General features: G+C 41.0%; 2 protein-coding genes across 10 annotated transcripts in view; one reads left to right on the plus strand and one right to left on the minus strand.

Moving 5' to 3' along the window:
- The window catches only part of LOC138064024 (neurolysin, mitochondrial-like), a 46057-nt gene extending 43198 nt beyond the window's left edge, over nucleotides 1-2859 (minus strand). Inside the window, exon 1 of one of the 3 annotated variants that reach the window (XM_068924555.1) lies at nucleotides 2659-2859. In XM_068924555.1, coding sequence (XP_068780656.1) covers nucleotides 2659-2690 — 32 coding nt within the window. In that variant the 5' untranslated portion in view covers nucleotides 2691-2859. Of the gene's footprint in view, nucleotides 1-824; nucleotides 975-2025; nucleotides 2236-2658 lie in introns of those variants that run through there. The other 2 variants (XM_068924554.1, XM_068924553.1) reach the window with 2 other exon arrangements.
- LOC104146885 (small glutamine rich tetratricopeptide repeat co-chaperone beta) overlaps nucleotides 2667-16556 on the plus strand; it is a 29060-nt gene continuing 15170 nt past the window's right edge. For 5 of the 7 annotated variants that reach the window (XM_068924566.1, XM_068924562.1, XM_068924564.1 and 2 more), the window contains exons 1-6: nucleotides 2689-3049; nucleotides 4211-4333; nucleotides 8782-8885; nucleotides 9715-9784; nucleotides 13167-13266; nucleotides 15791-15895. In XM_068924566.1, coding sequence (XP_068780667.1) covers nucleotides 2689-3049; nucleotides 4211-4333; nucleotides 8782-8885; nucleotides 9715-9784; nucleotides 13167-13266; nucleotides 15791-15895 — 863 coding nt within the window. Of the gene's footprint in view, nucleotides 3050-4206; nucleotides 4334-8781; nucleotides 8886-9714; nucleotides 9785-13166; nucleotides 13267-15790; nucleotides 15896-16556 lie in introns of all 7 variants that reach the window. The other 2 variants (XM_068924563.1, XM_068924567.1) reach the window with 2 other exon arrangements.

Below are 16556 nucleotides of genomic sequence, written 5' to 3' on the forward strand. Positions count from 1 at the left end.
GTAAAAATTAAAATCGCTAAAAATGAATTTCAGTCTTAATAAATGTGAAGTAACATACTCGGAAAAATTCTAACTTTACATACACAATAATGAATTCTGATTTAATCTAATTATTTGGAAAGGGATTCTGGAGTTAAAACAGTTCCATGAAAACATCAGCCAAGAGGCAGCTGAAAAGAAGCAAGTGATAGGAGTGAGAAGAAGAACAGAGAACAAAACAGAAATATTCATTATACTACTCCAAAACACGTGAAGTACGCACAAACTAAATACTTTGTGCAGTTTCACTCCTCCCAACACATATGAACCCTCTTGTCCTCTCTTCTCCCGCCTGCGCCAAACCTTCTCCTGTTCTACCAAGTCACGTATGTGTTAATAAAGATCAGCTGTGGCACACAACAGATTACATTCAGACAAGAACTAACTAGACCAGGATTCCTCAGCGTGGACAAAAACAAACAACTGAGCAAGTATTTAAGAAATCTATGCAATCACGAACAGCACAGAGAGGGTGAACAGGGATCAATTTTTCCCTGTTGCTTCCAACACAAGAGTCAGGAGGAGATCAAATAAAAAACTGGGCCACAGGTTCATTATAGAAAGGTGTTACTGGACAAATAGTTGGGAAAACATCATACGGAACAACTGCTTTTGTTTTGAGAAGTCCCCAGGTCCTGGACTGTCACAAACCAGGGGACTACTCTGAAGGCAAACTTTTCATCTAACACAAACTGTTCAAAATAAATCTCTCCAAGCCAGGGACTTCTTCCTTTGAGAATGACAGAACAGTTACCTCCCCAAAGGACACTAATTGCACTGCGTACCTTAGTGTGGTCCCTCTGCTGCCGCATGGTTCAAACTCAGCCATGAAATGCTTCTGAGCCTGACACTCTTTGCCCCAGCAGGTCTGGGGAGTAGTTTTTGGATCCGCAAACTCTGTCTAATAGCTAGTTTGTTTGTCCAGAGCCTGCAGCGTTTGGTAAAGTGGCAGCTGCTGCTTTTGACCACAGGACAATTGCTGGTGTGGCAGGCAGAGGAGGTTGTGCAGTCCACAGAGCCCAGGGAAAGGGAAAAACGTTCCAAGTGTCCTGCCTGGCCTTTGTCATTGTTGAGGTGTTGGGTCTAACAGTTTAATGAAAGTAAGCACACACACTACCGCGATAAGCACGATACAAGAACACGACTACAAAAGTTCTCCCCTTATTTCCTCACCCTGCACTCCTCCCCCAGTTTCTTGCTGGCTCACCTCCCCAGTTAGAGAAAAGCCAAACAGTGTTCAGAGTATCTTTCTGGTGATGAGAAATGTTATAGCTCCTAAATCTAAATTCTAGTTTTTCCAGAGCCTGTGTACATTTATTTCCTATTCAAAACCTGATTTTTTTAAAAGAAAGATTGCGTACTTCTTGAATTCTGGAGAATTATTTTATGATACTGAAATTACTTAAGTTGGTGCCTATTTTTATTCAGACTCTTTTCAATTATTGGGAATATCCTCAAAAAGTAAACACACTATTGAGCTAATAAGTTTGCAACTACAAATCGCAAAGAAAGATAGAGGTTTACATTTTTTCTAAAGAAAAAAAAATCCTCCGGTTTCAATAAACTCTCCATCCTTCAAACACTTGTTTTAATTCTATTTGTTTGAAAAAATTCATAAGGCAAAATAGCAGAGTCAATGGCAGATACGAAGAACCGTGAAAATAACTGTGCAAAAAGGACGTAAACGTATATATTGAACACAAAAATATTTGTGCCTTTTATTCAACAACAGTAAAAGGATCCAATCATTCATAACAGCAGGTGTCTTTTGAAAAACAGAAGTGGGGCATCTTCTGTCCGCGCCCCTGAACTCTAATTCGGCGTGAACAAAGCCTGTGCCACGGACCAGCGACGGCCGCTCACGAGGGCACGGCACGGCTCATGCAGCACGTACATAACTGTCATTTCCCAAAAGCCCACGAGGGGTAACCACCTCCCGCGCCTCACAGTCCCGTCCAGCTCCGGGCCGCGCCGCACCCTCCTCACCGCAGTGACGGCTGCTACTACTATTCCTGTTCTCCCTGCGGCGTCTGGCGCTTCCCCTCAACGTCTCCCGCGACGCTGACTGAAACTCCTCGTCCGCCCACGGCCCCCACCACCGCCCTGCGCGCTTCCCCGCGGCCGGGCGGCCCCTTCCCAGCCGGCGCCCCTCACACAGAGGACAGCTATTCTCTTCAGCTAAAACCCCTTGAGGGCGTGTTTGCGCTCCTTTCACCCTTCCCGTAGCGTGAAACGGTGACGCGCTCTGTCGACGACGCTACGAAGGACGAGCCCCGCCTCGCTCCACTCGCGCCGCGCCGAAGCGCCCCTTCCCCTCTCCCCCCCCCGCTCCATTGTCTCTCTCGCGGCGGGTCCGGCAGCGCCCGAGGCCGCGCAGCGCCGGCCGTTTCGGGGCGGGAGCAAACCCCGCGCGGCTTAAAGCGGAGGAAACGTCACCGTTGCCCGCGCAGCTGCCGCCGCCGCCCGGCCCGGGTCCTGGCCCCTGGCAGGCCGACGGCCGCAGGCGGCTCCGGGCAAGGCTCCGCGCTCTGGCGGCGCCCGGCGGGACCGGCCGCGGCGGCGGCAGCGGCAGCGCCCCCTTCTCCCCCCCGCCTGCCCGCCGCCCGGCGCCGCGCCTACCTGCGAGCCGCGCCCGCGCACAGCGCCAGCATGGGGAGGGCGGCGCGAGGTGGGGCGGGGCGCTGGAGGACGGGAGGACGGGACACCGCTGCTGCTGCTGCTGCTGCTGCTGCTGCTGCTGCTGCTGCTGCCGCCGCCGCCGCTGCCGCCGCCGCTACCGCGGGCGCGGACCCCGGCGCGGCGAGGGCAGCCCCACGCCGCCGCGCTGCGCTTCCACTTCCGCCGCCGCCTCACGCCCTTCCCGCCGGCGCTAGCGCGCGCGCGCCTCCGCCGTCCCCTCCCCCGCCCCCTCCCCCTGCGGTCTGTCTTCCCGCCGCGGCCCCTTGTCGCTCCCACCCGGCGGCGGCGCTGACAGGGACGGGGACGCGGCAGGGCTCGCCCCTCTCGCACGGTAAGGGGTGGGGGGCCCGCGGCGCGCCGCAGCCCCTCATCGCCGGGGCTCCTGCTGCCGCCGGGGCGGCGACCGGGGGAGGCGGCGGGGGCGCCCCGCTGGCGTGGGGGGCGGGAGGGACGCGAGAGAGCTCGCCGCAGGGCCCAGGGGTGGCCCCGCGCCCGGGCCTGCCGCCGCGCCGCGCCGCGCCGGTGAGGGGCGGGACGGCGGCCCGTGGCCGCTCGCCGCCCTTCCCTGCGGAGGGCCGGGGCGGCCCCGCGGCGGCGCCCCCTGCGGAGGGCCGGGAGCAGCCGGTCGCCGGCCCCGGCCCCGGCGCGGGCGCCGCGGCGGGCGGTTGCTGGGCGGCGGTTTGGCTGCGCGCACGTCGGCAGGCTCGGGGCCGTGGGGCGAAACCAGCCCTGCCAGGGCAGGCGCTGCTGTCGCTGTTCACGGAGGGCTCCGTTTTAACCCCCTCCCTCAGAAAAGCGGGGAGAGGGTGCCCTTTTCAAAATCAAAGCGGCCTAAAAGGGGCGAAAAAGCGGGAGTTGGAACTTAATTTTTCCTCAAAGTTACGTAACTCCCAGTTGATGCTGAATGCAAATCAGACCGAGCCGGGAGCGTGTCACTAACCACAAGTGTGCATTGAGGTCACTGTGTTCCAGTTTTCTGTCCAAAGTGAATATAAACGATTCAGCAGCACAATGTCAGAAAATTGAATAGCTTTTACTAAAGTGTATTTTGTTATGTTAGCGGTAAGGCATTTATCAATGTAGCTTTTTAACTGATTATCATTTGAGCAGGTGTTCCTGCTTCCACGTGCATATGCCTTAGAAATAAAACCAAAGCTATATCTTTCAGAAAAATAAATCGCTTAAATTGTCCTTAGTGAACTGTCCCACAGGAACGAATCTGAGGAAATCTGTGCTCTTTTGCTGATAATTAGACTAGATGATCACAGGAGTTCCCTATAACCCATAAAGTTTAACAACTAGTTTAAAGGCATCACTTTATTGGGCTTTCTGGTGAACGGTGCTTTTGTGCGTTGTATGTACTTTTTGCTGAGGTCGTTGGGAGGCTGGAATACTGTAGGAATTCAGGACTGTGCCCAAAGCATGTGTCTTGTCATATTCTAAAGCTTTTGTTCATTTTTTGAAATAAAGGGTTTTATTCTTTTTAAGGCAGAGGTGAAATTCATCAATTTCAAAATGTCATCAGTCAAACGCTTGGTTTATGCAGTCATCCATTTCTTGAGAGAGCAGAGTCAGATGGATACTTTTACTCCTGATGAACAAGAAAGCTTGGAAGGTAAGCGATAAAGGTGATAATACGTACGCGTGTATGCACTAGACATATAGACATTAAATTGTTTGGTGTATATTATGATAGAAAGTAACTGGAATGACCTAGTTGAAACTGCCACCAAATATTGTCAGTGAATACGATCAAGACGTTAATATTTCTGAGATTATAAAATCTGAAACGTGACTTCTTAGGGACTGGTAATCACAACATTGGAATTAGGCAGAAGAACAAAAAAAATTCTTAATTTCACAATCAGCTTTTCATATCATCTGGGTGAAAGACCTGTTCACTCTTTCAAGCAGTCTTTGGTTGTATGACCTAACAGGAGGAGGAATTGAAAGTACGAGGAGGAAGTGTAAGACCAACAGCGCAATAAACAATATCCAGGCAGATGACCATTGAGCTATGTGAAATTTGGGGAATGGGGAGTGGGGCCTTCCACAAGTACAGAAGGAAGTCCTGCTTCTCAGAGGCATAAACTTTAGAAGATAAACCTGAAATGATCTTTCTTCCAGTGTCTGTTGGTTTTACAGTGCATTTGTTCACTAATGTAAGCAAGAAAGAAGCATGTGTAGGATGCTGTTCAAAGGATATTCCACAGATTTGGCTTTACATCACAAGCTGGAATATCTATACCTTTTGAAATGTGATAACCAATTATGAATTTAACCTATATCAGTATTTGATGAGGAATTTCTGCTCAGCTGATGAAAGACAGCACTGTTTCTAGAAATCAAATGAGAGTATATTACTTTTGTTTTTATAAACTGATAGGCATTGATGGGTTGTGACTTTGGGTGATTATTTGTCTCAGAGGAGCATTAGCCAGTGTCTGTACAAGGGAATCAACAATTTTAAGAATCTATTTTCTAAACAAAAAGACATTATAATACTTCAGCTGTGGTTAAATGCTGATGTAAAATTTAGCATTTTAATACAGATATGAAATCCTAATTTTAGAGCTTCATCCTGCCAAAAGTATGGTACCATATGCTGTGTGCTAGAGGATCAGAGGCAGGCATTCTAAATAATTGCCTCATTTTAGTTGCGCAAAAAATCTTTACTGCATGTAGAACAGCTAAAGCTGAAAACGCAGCCTTTGGAGTGGTCAGGGTCAGGTGGAGACATGCAGGATGAAAGAATTTGACTGACATTGTTTATTGTTACCTTATGTACCTTCTTGATTTCTGTAAAAGGGTAAAAATATGATAACATCTCTTTGCCAGGAGGTAATTTTTAAATTGTTGCCATTCCCCAAGAAACAACAAAGAGAGCTAGAACATTGCAAACTAAAATTGAGACTTTATCAAAATAAAAGTCTAGTGTGCATTTGAACTTTATTTATATCGATAACTTGCATTCTGCATGTTTGAAGTATAAAATGGTGTCAATGATAGGATAAATTCTGTCTAGGAATTTTGTACTGATGAGTAAAAATGCATTAATTTGAGAAAGCAAAGTAACCAGATGGTAGACTGGAGAAATAATATATTTCCCTACAATCCAGGACCTAGAACAGCAGTGTAGCTCTCTGGTGGTCGATTTCAATCCTGTTGTACGAATTAGCAAATGCACTTCTATACTGTATTTTAGGCAGTGTGTTTAAGTTGCATTTTTTTTCCCTTCCCGTTCTATAGCTGTTACAATTCTTTTTATGTCTATAGCAGCTATTTCAAAGCAGAAACTCCCTACATAGTGTCCAGGGATAGGATTCTTTCTTCTGAGATCTAGGCGCTGCAATGAATTTCCCTAAGGCAGTATTTCCAGAACTGTGGGATGCACCCTTAAGGCAAGAGATGTATGGAGCTCTTGGGATGAGGAAAGGTTATGTGTAAGATGAAGCAAGATGACACTGGATACTAAAGCAGCCTTAGCAGCCTACTCACTTTTCACTGTTCAGTGATGCACAGCCTGCATGTCTGCTGTGATGGCCTTGATGTTGCTTGTAGCTTGTGCTTGGACAGCGGAAGATCCTGGGGCTGTGTGGCACTGGAGATGCTGAGCTGGGCTCTACCTGTTTCCAGGTAGTAGGTATTGGTGGGAGCCCCAGCATTTCAGCAGGGAAGTGGGTGTCTGCACTGACTGGCAAGGTGGTCATTACAAGCTTCAGCAGCTGCGTAGGCCTTGGAAAGCCTGTGTGATGGTGGAAGTAATAGGAGGAACAGATAAATTTGGCTTCTTGAGATCAGACACAGGAAAAAAATTTGCATTAATGGCTCATATGATACAGCAAGTCTCTCCCGTCTTTCTGAGGACTTCTAGCTTGCACAGCTGTAAGTTACAGCACAGTTAACAGTGCCATACTTTGATGGAATAGCGAGAGCCTGGCAGTCTAGTCTCTTCAGATGCTTTTCAGACAAAACCAAATCTGTACTCCACTGACTTTACTGGGGCCAGGATTTTACTGCGGTACATGAAAACAGGGTAGTTACTGATCTTTTGACAACCTGAAACATCTTCTGATTTGACAAAGTTCGAGCTTTGGCTTTGTTTTTATTTTTACCTTGTTGTCTTGCGTGTTAACTAGTGATTGCTATACTGTAAAACAGTTCTAACCTACTGATTTATCCCATAACAAAACTCTTAGTTTTGTTATTCCTGTGAGAGACTGTAAGGAGTTGGAGTTTTCCATTTTTCAGTTAAAGCAGAAATGTGGGAATCCACTTTAACAACTAATTATTTATTTCATGGGAATGTCTACCAGTAATAATGATATATTCAGGATTACTTTATTTCAGCAAAATTTAATCACTACTGCACTTTGCAAAAATCTCCTTGATGATAAAGAGTTGGTGTTACAGACTTAATTCCTTGAGAAAGAAAAAGGAGGAGGTTATATTTTAAATTTATACAAAATTGAAAATGAGGTGAGGCGTTCAGGAAAGGGAATGCTTTCAGGTGAAAATAAGTTTGAGGGAACAACTGGTAACTATAGCACGGGCACTGCCTTCCTGTTAAGTCATCTAAGGAAAAACTAGATATCTAATTTCACTGATTTTATGATAAGCTTTATAAGAAGTACTATTAATATATAATTCAGAAGTCTAGAATAATCAATGCTCACTTTACTGTAATTAAGTTTTCCTACATATAAGTTTAGTGCCAGGAAATAAAGGAATTTAATCCAGGTCCTTCAGTGTTTTTGCTACGTAATTTAGAACCTGGCAAAATGATAAATTTTTAGCATTTATAGATCATAGGAGCAAGTTATGTGCATATTTCGTCATGTGTTCAATCAGTGTAACATATAATCAACACAAGTGACACGGAAAACAAGCTCCTCAGATTTGCCTTTTTGTTGTTAGTTCTCAATAATTTTACATTTCTAACTTTGGGTCAGCTTTCAGGTTCATTATAATGCAAATAAATATTCAAATGATATTATATTTAATTGAAACTCAATTCCAACATTCATTTTTAAATGATATTTAACCTGAATTCAGCTACTCCTGGTTATCTCTAGATCACGTTAAAAAAGTCGTGTCTACAAAAATGAAATGTTACATAAAATTCCTTTTTCTGAATGCAGACCAGGCTTTGTAAAGATTCTTCTCTTTTACACCTCAGTTTTCAGTCTAGGCGATACACCTTAATGAAAGCATGCTACTGCATTCTCCAGTTATGTCACTATTTCTCCTATTATTTTGAGGTATTATAATTAACATCACATATGTATGTATTCAATTATATACAGTAGATATGCTCACGTATTTTTACATAAAAGTTGATAAATGGCAATTAAAACTTCACTTAGGCATTTGGCTCCAATATTTTTAGAACTGCTTACTTAAAAGTTATGAATGTACGTATGGCAGGATTGGGAGGGCCATTTAATCCTTCAACAAGAGAACGTGTGAGAGGATATTGCAAATATATTTCTTTGTACTATAAAGGCTTGAGATTGATGAAGCATTTATTGATAAACAATGTCTTCAAATGAATGTATTTTACTTACACAAATACTTACTGTTTTTCCCTTTTTTGATGTCTTGCATTTATTCTTTACAATCAAGATGAGCCATTTTCTTCTAACTATTATGTTAAGCTGCACAAGTGTATTGCAGTTTGGTTGTGGTGTTTGGGGGTGGGTCGGGCTGTGTGACGCATACTAGTTGTATTATGTATTGTGATGCTTTTGTTATATACTCATATTTGTGTTTAAAAAAAACAAATGATTGAGAGGGTTGAAATAAAAGCTTTTAACAGATTCAAGAGTAATGACAGAGCTACGTATAGATTTTTATATAGCTTTACTATTATCCAGCAAGTCAGTTCTGTGGGGACCAGGTAGCCTCTGTTTATTTCATGATGTGTTCCAAAGAGCTGCTCTTGCTAGCTCAATAAGGAAGTGAATCACAGCTTTATAAATAAATTAATGAAATTAAGCTTCCGTTGAAAAACGGGTGACTGACTTTTTTTTTTTTTTTTTCTCCCCTCCCCTCCCTTATAAGTTGCAATTCAGTGTCTGGAGACTGTTTTTAAGATTAACCTGGAAGATACTCATCTCGCACCTCCACAGCATTTGATAGAGATGTTCACAAATTCTTTTCACAAGGTAAAAATTGAATTTAGTTTCTAGAGTTACTCTGCCAGTATGTGATAAGATTTCATATTGTATTCACAACCTTAAAGTGCTGTGTAGGTCAAAACAATGTGGAAACTTAAGGAAAACATGCAAAAAAGTGAAATTACCATAAAAGCTGGCACAATGAGAATCTTTTGGGAAGGTGGGAAGAATTAATTTCAGTCAGACAAGGACAATTCCATATTGAATATTACTGAACAGTGGATGTCTCATTCTCACTTGAAGGATTTTTTTCCCTCAGTTACAGTTAAGCATTTTGCCATTCCCAGAGATAATTATCTGGAAAGTGCTTGAGGTCATCCACAGTTTTCTAATACTCCTGATTTCCGTGTGGAAATAGTTGAGTCATCCAGTTTTAAAAAAGGCCCCGTGAACACCAACCTTAACATGTAAACTTTTAAAATGCAGACTTATAATTCATGTTATATAGGAGTCCCCAGTACAGGAAGCACAGGAACCACCAGGTGGCCAAAAAAAAAAAAAAAGTCAGAGGTAAGAAAACCCAGACTATAGAGATGTATCAATTCCCTCTCTTCCCCTGGAATTCCTTAAAATGCGTGGTGAGCTATAAGGTTTGTTTAGTAGCGGAAAGAAAGCTACCTTTCTCTTTTAGGCATGTTTTAGTTTTTTCATGCTTCCAGTGCACTACAGAAAATCTGGTTGCTTGTTGATACGATGGTGGAGTAATTCTTCCCAGGAAGTTTTTTTTAATATAATCAGGGCTTATATATTAATGAAAAAAATCTTGGTTTTTTTTGTTGGTATTTTTGTTGTTGTTGTTGGTTTTTTTTATACACAGAATGACATGCTGCCTCTCTCAGATTCTTTACCAGAGGATGTGGAAAAGGCTGACCAGCTGAAGGATGAAGGTTTGTAATTAGCAAAGAAATAAACATGTTGCACTCTTATTGGCCCCTGAGGATATTAAGGTTTTTGAAATATTATGGATAGCAGCTGGGCAGCATATCCCATGCAAAAACTTGAGTTTATATTCACTGGTGACTGTCTCATGTTGTAAGAGGGATAAGTGATTTGCTCTATATGAGATTTAAGAAAATATAGTCTATTCTCTGCCTTGTTGTTTATTGCTCAAGAGGTTGCTAAAAACTAAGGGACAATACGTGAAGTCCTGGTCAACTTTCCTGAGTAGTAGAAGCTTTAAAGAATGAACAATTATTGTTCAGTATATTATGGCTTTCTCTGTCCACATAATTTCTATACAGTTTCTACTTCATATCAAAAAGGTTATGTGATATCAAGTGTTAGATGCTAGTTGAATATTCTAAGATTGGTACAGTTACTGTCAGGTTACTAGGATCAGTATTTCACATGTTTTTTTAAAGCAACAAATTTGTAAACTTTATAAAAATTGCAGAAAAGACAGTTGTTTATTTTCCCTGTGATATATGTTATTGCAGTGAACATAAGAAAGGCAGCTGTATAGAAGAAATCTTCACTGATACTAACCAAGAAGGAATCCATTTTGTTTCTTTTTTTTTTTTTTTTGACGGAGGAAATAAAGAAAAGACATAGCACTGATTCCTGGTATGAATTTGTATCGGGTGGACTGATGCTTTGCAAATCACAATTTTAATGACCTTTTGGATTTCCTGACACTTACTTGGGCTTTATAGAAAAAAAATTTTTTTTTTTCCTACTTGCAAGGTAGCTGTAATCCTATAAAAAAATATTTCAGGTTAATGAGAAAAATCAGACCATATTTGAGAATGAACCCAGTGTCTCTCTCTTCTTAAAACTGGCCATCTGCAGCCATTATGAATGGCAGAACGAATGCAGTCCAAAAAAAGAAAACTTTTGCTTGGTGTTGAAGCTGGTCGTTACCTCTTTACTTCTGAGGATATGAGTTCAAACCAGGTTAGTTCACAAGTGAGAAGAAGTAAGAAGTAACATACCTGTTGTGCTTGCTGGCTTTTTGTTTTACTGTCTGCTACTGCCAGCTCATGCAAAGTGAAGAATACTTGCAGCGCTCAGTACAGTTATTGGACTGTAGGGATATTCAGCACTTTCTAGGCCTGAATTTTATAACAATGGATGACCTCAATCAGTGACTTCCATCTTACCATCTGTCAACTCTTGTGGATTTGTGAACTGGACTAAGAAAATGAAGTCAAAATGTATGCTATGTGTTAGTCTTTGTGTGGTGTTACTAAAGCAATTCATATCTCTACTGAAAAATTTGAAGGGGTCTGTGCTTCAACAAAAAGCCACTTAATGGGTCAGCCATTAGAGGCATTAGTAAGCGGTTTGGAAGTGCTTGAAATGTTTTTGCTTAATTTCCCTTAATAAAATTAAAGCTTCCTGTCCTGTTTCGTAATGCTGCATTTCAATCCTCATTTTTGCACCCGTGTTATCTGTCACTAGTATCATATTTCCAGTTTTTGAGTACTTTTCTGCCCAGGGCTTAGGGAGATTAATTAGATAACTTGTTAAAGTTCATTTGAGATCTTTTATTCCTGGCTTTTATCTGTGTGATCCTTACCTATGAATAATTTCCTTCGCTTTTTCTGCCACCAGCTTGCTCCTCCTCTGCTCTCAAGTCTGCCTTGGTACCTGTAGAAATTGGCTGATGAATGGCAAAACAAAATCAGCTCAGTTTTCTTTTTTGGTCATTGTTTATGAAAATCAGGAATTAATATGATCTCTAGACTAGTAAATACTTGAATCTACTTCCCTAATCTTGTATATCTCTTGATACTTTGTGTTAATATAAGCTACGTAGAGTAGAGATTGTGTGTGGGTTTGTATAGTATAACACTGGGTTGATCAAAAATAGAGTTTCTGGGTATTCCCACAGTATACATACTAATAATGGCTAGTATTTTCACTATTAAAAGACACACATTCATCTCTAAAGTAAAAATGTTTGTTTCTTTTTTCATCTTAAGAATTTTTGCCTGGTGTTAGAGTGAAATTATAGTTGCTTTTTCTTTTGTCTCAAATTGCATAGTCTCAGCAGAAATAGTACGTCTCACTATTTTCTTGTTTTTTAGCCAAGTTCTGAGCTGGAGAGAGCAAGATTGGTACCTGTTTATGCTAGCTCCAACTTAGTCCTGCATCTCAGGTCACTGTTGGTTCAGAACGGTATCAGAAATTCCAAGTTTAGTGGTTATTGATAGCAGTTTTGTTTTATAGAAATGTTAACTGCTGCAATCCTACTGGTTGCAGTTGGAATTTTAGTTGGGCTAAAAAGATCAAAAGTTATCTTTTAACTTGTGAGTCTTACAACTCACCAGAGGATATAGCGTGCAGACCTTTACCTTAAATCAAAGGAAAGATGGGCTTCTAAAATACAATAAAGGCGTAATTACGTTCTGTGTACATATTGAAGGTATAGATGTGATGACCGTTTCAGTTTACCTTGTCATTGACAGAGATTGCTGACTATAGTTAGTCTCTCTTATATCATTATTGAGAAGAGGTAATTTTTGTACTTCTGGTGATACTTAGTTACCTAAATTTGGTTGTGTTTTTTTAAGTTCTCCAATGTTCACAAGTAAATGGAAGCATAGTTAGTACTGGCGTTTAGGGCTGCTTGCTCCAGTCTCTTGCATCAGAGAGAGCATGCTGCGCTGACTGAAACTTTCAGCCTTTGTTTCTGCAGTTATTTACATCTGTAGTAACCTGTTGACGCTTCCCTTTTCTTGCTTGTTTTGAGAGAGAGATGACATATTTTGCCGAAATACAAGCAAGTCTGTCACTCTCCTGCCAGCTTATTTCTTGACGTTGCTAGGAAGCCAAGGCTTCAAGGGTCTAGAGACCAGGGACACCCTTAGGCTTTGGGAGCTCAGAACTAAGGCTTTATTTTTCTATTATTCTGTCATGGGGAAAGACAGAAGCGGGAGATCTGAGAAGATGAGACCAAAAGGGGTTTAACATATAGCCTATTGCATTATGAGATTTGCAAAGATATTTAGACTGATAAATCTAAATTGCAATGGAGGTGTTATGTTTGAATTGTTTTAGAACCACTTCTCAACAAACTGGTCTTTGCTTAACAGCAGAAGCTACCTAGAGTAAAATAGCAAGATGAGAAGGGGAAAGTCTATGTGGTGGACTACACTGTACATAACAATCTTTTACATGCATAGTTGGTACTTTTATTTGCATTATTACATGCCAATTCTATTTAAAAGAATGTATCTCAAAAAAGTGAAGTCATATCTATTTTATAGATGTTATATTTTCATTGTATCTTTTAACTACTTAAGAGCTTTCTGTAATTTATTTCAGGTAACAATCACATGAAAGAAGAAAATTACGGTGCTGCAGTGGATTGTTATACTAGAGCTATAGAACTGGATCCAAACAATGCAGTCTATTATTGCAACAGGTAAAAATAAAAATAACGCACCCCTTTCATTCATGAACATAATTTTAAAGATAAATTATGAAGTAGATCAGAACAACACGAGGTTAAAAATAGCTGCTAATCGGAAACTAACATGTTAAATTTTTAACAGATCTATCTAAAGATATGAATCTTTATCAGAAATGAACTGATTCAGTCTATCTGTATTAGCTAAATGTGTACTATGGACTTTAAAGTCACTCATAATACTTGAGATGAGGTTTTTGTGAGTTAGAATCTCTATTAAATCGTGATTCCCAGTCTGTAAGAACCCAGTGTGTTTGAAGTAATAAGAGCCTTTTTTGTGTTCCAGTGAATCATGTGCCATCTCTTTCTCTCTCAGTATTGACTTTCCCTGGAAAAAGGGTCATTAACATGGGAATAGCATTTTGGAGACCTGAAGCATTGTATAAGTACTCAGCCTCTTTATGTAGGACCTGTTGAAAAAGTAACAAGACTATGTTATTGTAGTGTCTTTAACATGCTCTGCCAGACTTCATGTGATCCCATACCAGTAGCATGGTGTTCCAGGAACCAGCAGCAGGCACATTCAGCTATACTGTCCTGAAGGCCAGTATAAGAACATAAGCAGTGTAGCCTGTGAGCCCTACCAGAGGTGACCTGTCTCTGTACAGTCAGCGTAGAGCCTTTCTGCTCTATACTGTTCAGTGCATCTGCTACTAGAAGGACTTATCAACTTGAGTGCAGTCAGTGTGGCCTTGTGGCACTGTACCTAGCGGATTCTTCCATTTTCTGAGCTATGCTTCCATTACTTGAGTTTCGTTTGTGATGAATACAAGTGAGTTTGCTTCCATTCAAGTAATGCTTCCATTACTTGAGTTTCGTTTGTGATGAATTCAGAGTTTAGTGACAAGCGTAAAGAGCCAGGGAATGCACAGTTTACTAATATTACGTTAAATATCAAGACAGTAGTTCAGGATGTAAACCATCTACTTTCTCTGATTGCATAAGTGATTTTAGGTTTTAAATGGTGATATGAGACCCGATTCAAAAGCCTCCTAAAATCAGTAGAAGTTTCCTCATTAGGTTGTGCTTAGGCACCAAGTCTGTTGCGCTCAAAAGAGAGGAAATGCTTCACTGTGTGTACTACAACATCATACATTAAATGGGTGAGGACCAAAATGCATCTTGATGTCAGTGAGCACAATATTGTACAAAGTTATTTAAAAGAAGGAGAGGCAGTAGCTTGGAATTTTGGGGGTGATGCAGTGTTCAAATAAACAGACCTTGTTCTTATGCTAGTTTGGAATCAGTGGAGAGTTAGTGCCTTCAACAGTGTTGCTTTTTATTCATAGCAGAGAGAAAAAGAGAAAGTTGAGATGTGCTGGAAGTTTTAACTGGCCATATAAATTGTCTGCCCACATGGATAATATTTCCAGTGCAAACAAATGCAAGACTAAGCATTGTCCCTGATTTTATCCGTACATCTTCACTGACATCTGTGAAGCTGGACAGGTATTTAAAAGATAAATAGTCCTATTCAGAGGAGATTTTAATCAGTCAGACAAATTGTGCAATTCAGAGGGCATCACAGGAGAAAGGATGAAATACGATGATGATCTTTGTCATGTTTAGCATCCCTAATAAAAGAGAAAAATGCTTCATGCAATGGAAATAGTCATTTTTACTATAGTTTTTTAACTAAGGAAAAACAAGTTAGAATGTTTTTGAGACCTTTCAAGCTGGGAAAATTTTGAGCATGAATCTGTTCCAATCTCCCATTTAGTTTGGGCAAGTCTGCAGGTTAAAGTATAAATGTCCACAACATTTAGTATCTCTCTGGTGTACAGACACAATTATAATTCAGTAATTCAGAGATTACTAAGAAATGCTATCTGCATTTAGCTGTAAGCATGACTTGCCTCTTGGTATGTTCCTGTAACAGAAATAGAGCTTACAGTGGAAAGGTGCTAGTTCCTTTAAAATCATTATCCCGAAGCCAGTTTCTGAGAGCACGTGGAGCAGCCCTTACTGAAAGGAAATTCTAGCAGTTCTGGTGTTTCAGAAAGCAGAGAAGAGAGCAGTGAAAAGTGAAGGCATTCCCTTGAATGTTATGAAATGGCAGTAAAAATATACTTCTTACTGGAAAAGGGCAATTGTATTAAATACTTCTGTTGAAACAGTGATTCTATGTAAAAGTTATACTATCTGAGAGTTTCAGTTCCTGCAATAGGTTTTGTGATGTATTTTGTGCATAGTCATGTGCTGGTTCTAAAACAGTTTCTCAGAGTTATTTATCCTTCATGTCCTTAAAGGTGAGCCTGTGTTCTCCAAAGCTCTAGTCTAGCACATACTTAATTCAGAACATTTGCGTATCCAACTGAATTAAAGAAAGCTGAGGCATTTTCTATATAATGAATGAAAAGTCAGTAAAATTCAGATTAAACACATCTAAAGTTAGTTATGGACTTGTGAATCTCTGAGCTTTTTTTTTGGTGTTGCTTTTTGACAAAGCTCTCTCCCTTCCCTCCCCGCTTTCTTCTAGGGCTGCTGCTCAAAGTAAGCTCAGCAACTACAGTGAAGCAATAAAGGACTGTGAGAGAGCCATAGCAATAGATCCAAAATACAGCAAAGCATATGGGAGAATGGGGTAAGCAAATACAAATCTGAGTAGCCACTAAAGGCCAAGTTAGATTTACCACCATAGATTTTCTGAAATCAGTAGAGCTGTTTTACTTCAACTCACAGTCTTATTCTGAAAGTGTTGCAACTGTCTGAAAATGGCACTGTCGGGCTATCAGCTTTAAGTTTTATAGAGGCTGTTGTCTCAGCAATTTCATATCAGTTTTAGTCAGTTTGCAATTTTTTTCTTTCAATTGACCAACTTTGCAAATTTAGTCAAGACGTGTTTTTCTACCTTCTACCTGATTATGAGTAATGAAAATTCTATAGTTGGATCAGTGAGTCTAGCCCGTTAATGATGCTGTCAGAGAACAGAATTCTCAGTGTATTGGAGCTTTAGTGCTAACAGGAGAAGAGACTTAATTTTCTGTTCAGTAACCCTCATGAAACAGATTTTTTAGTAAGACTATGCTATATCTCTTTAGTAACTTTTCTGAATCGTGTCTGAGAGATTATCAGTATTATCTCTTCAGGTGGAGGGGTCTGATTAAGTGCCATCTCAAACAGTAATGCCAGGAATATTCTCCTGAATTGAATATCTACTTGAGTGAAGGGCCTTTCTGTCTGGAGATGTGCAGCTTTGCATTTTCAATAATCAAACATATTGTGAGAGTGTGAGCTGAATGCTC

The sequence above is a fragment of the Struthio camelus genome, chromosome W, assembly GCF_040807025.1.
Source record: "Struthio camelus isolate bStrCam1 chromosome W, bStrCam1.hap1, whole genome shotgun sequence".
Lineage (NCBI taxonomy): Eukaryota > Metazoa > Chordata > Aves > Struthioniformes > Struthionidae > Struthio > Struthio camelus.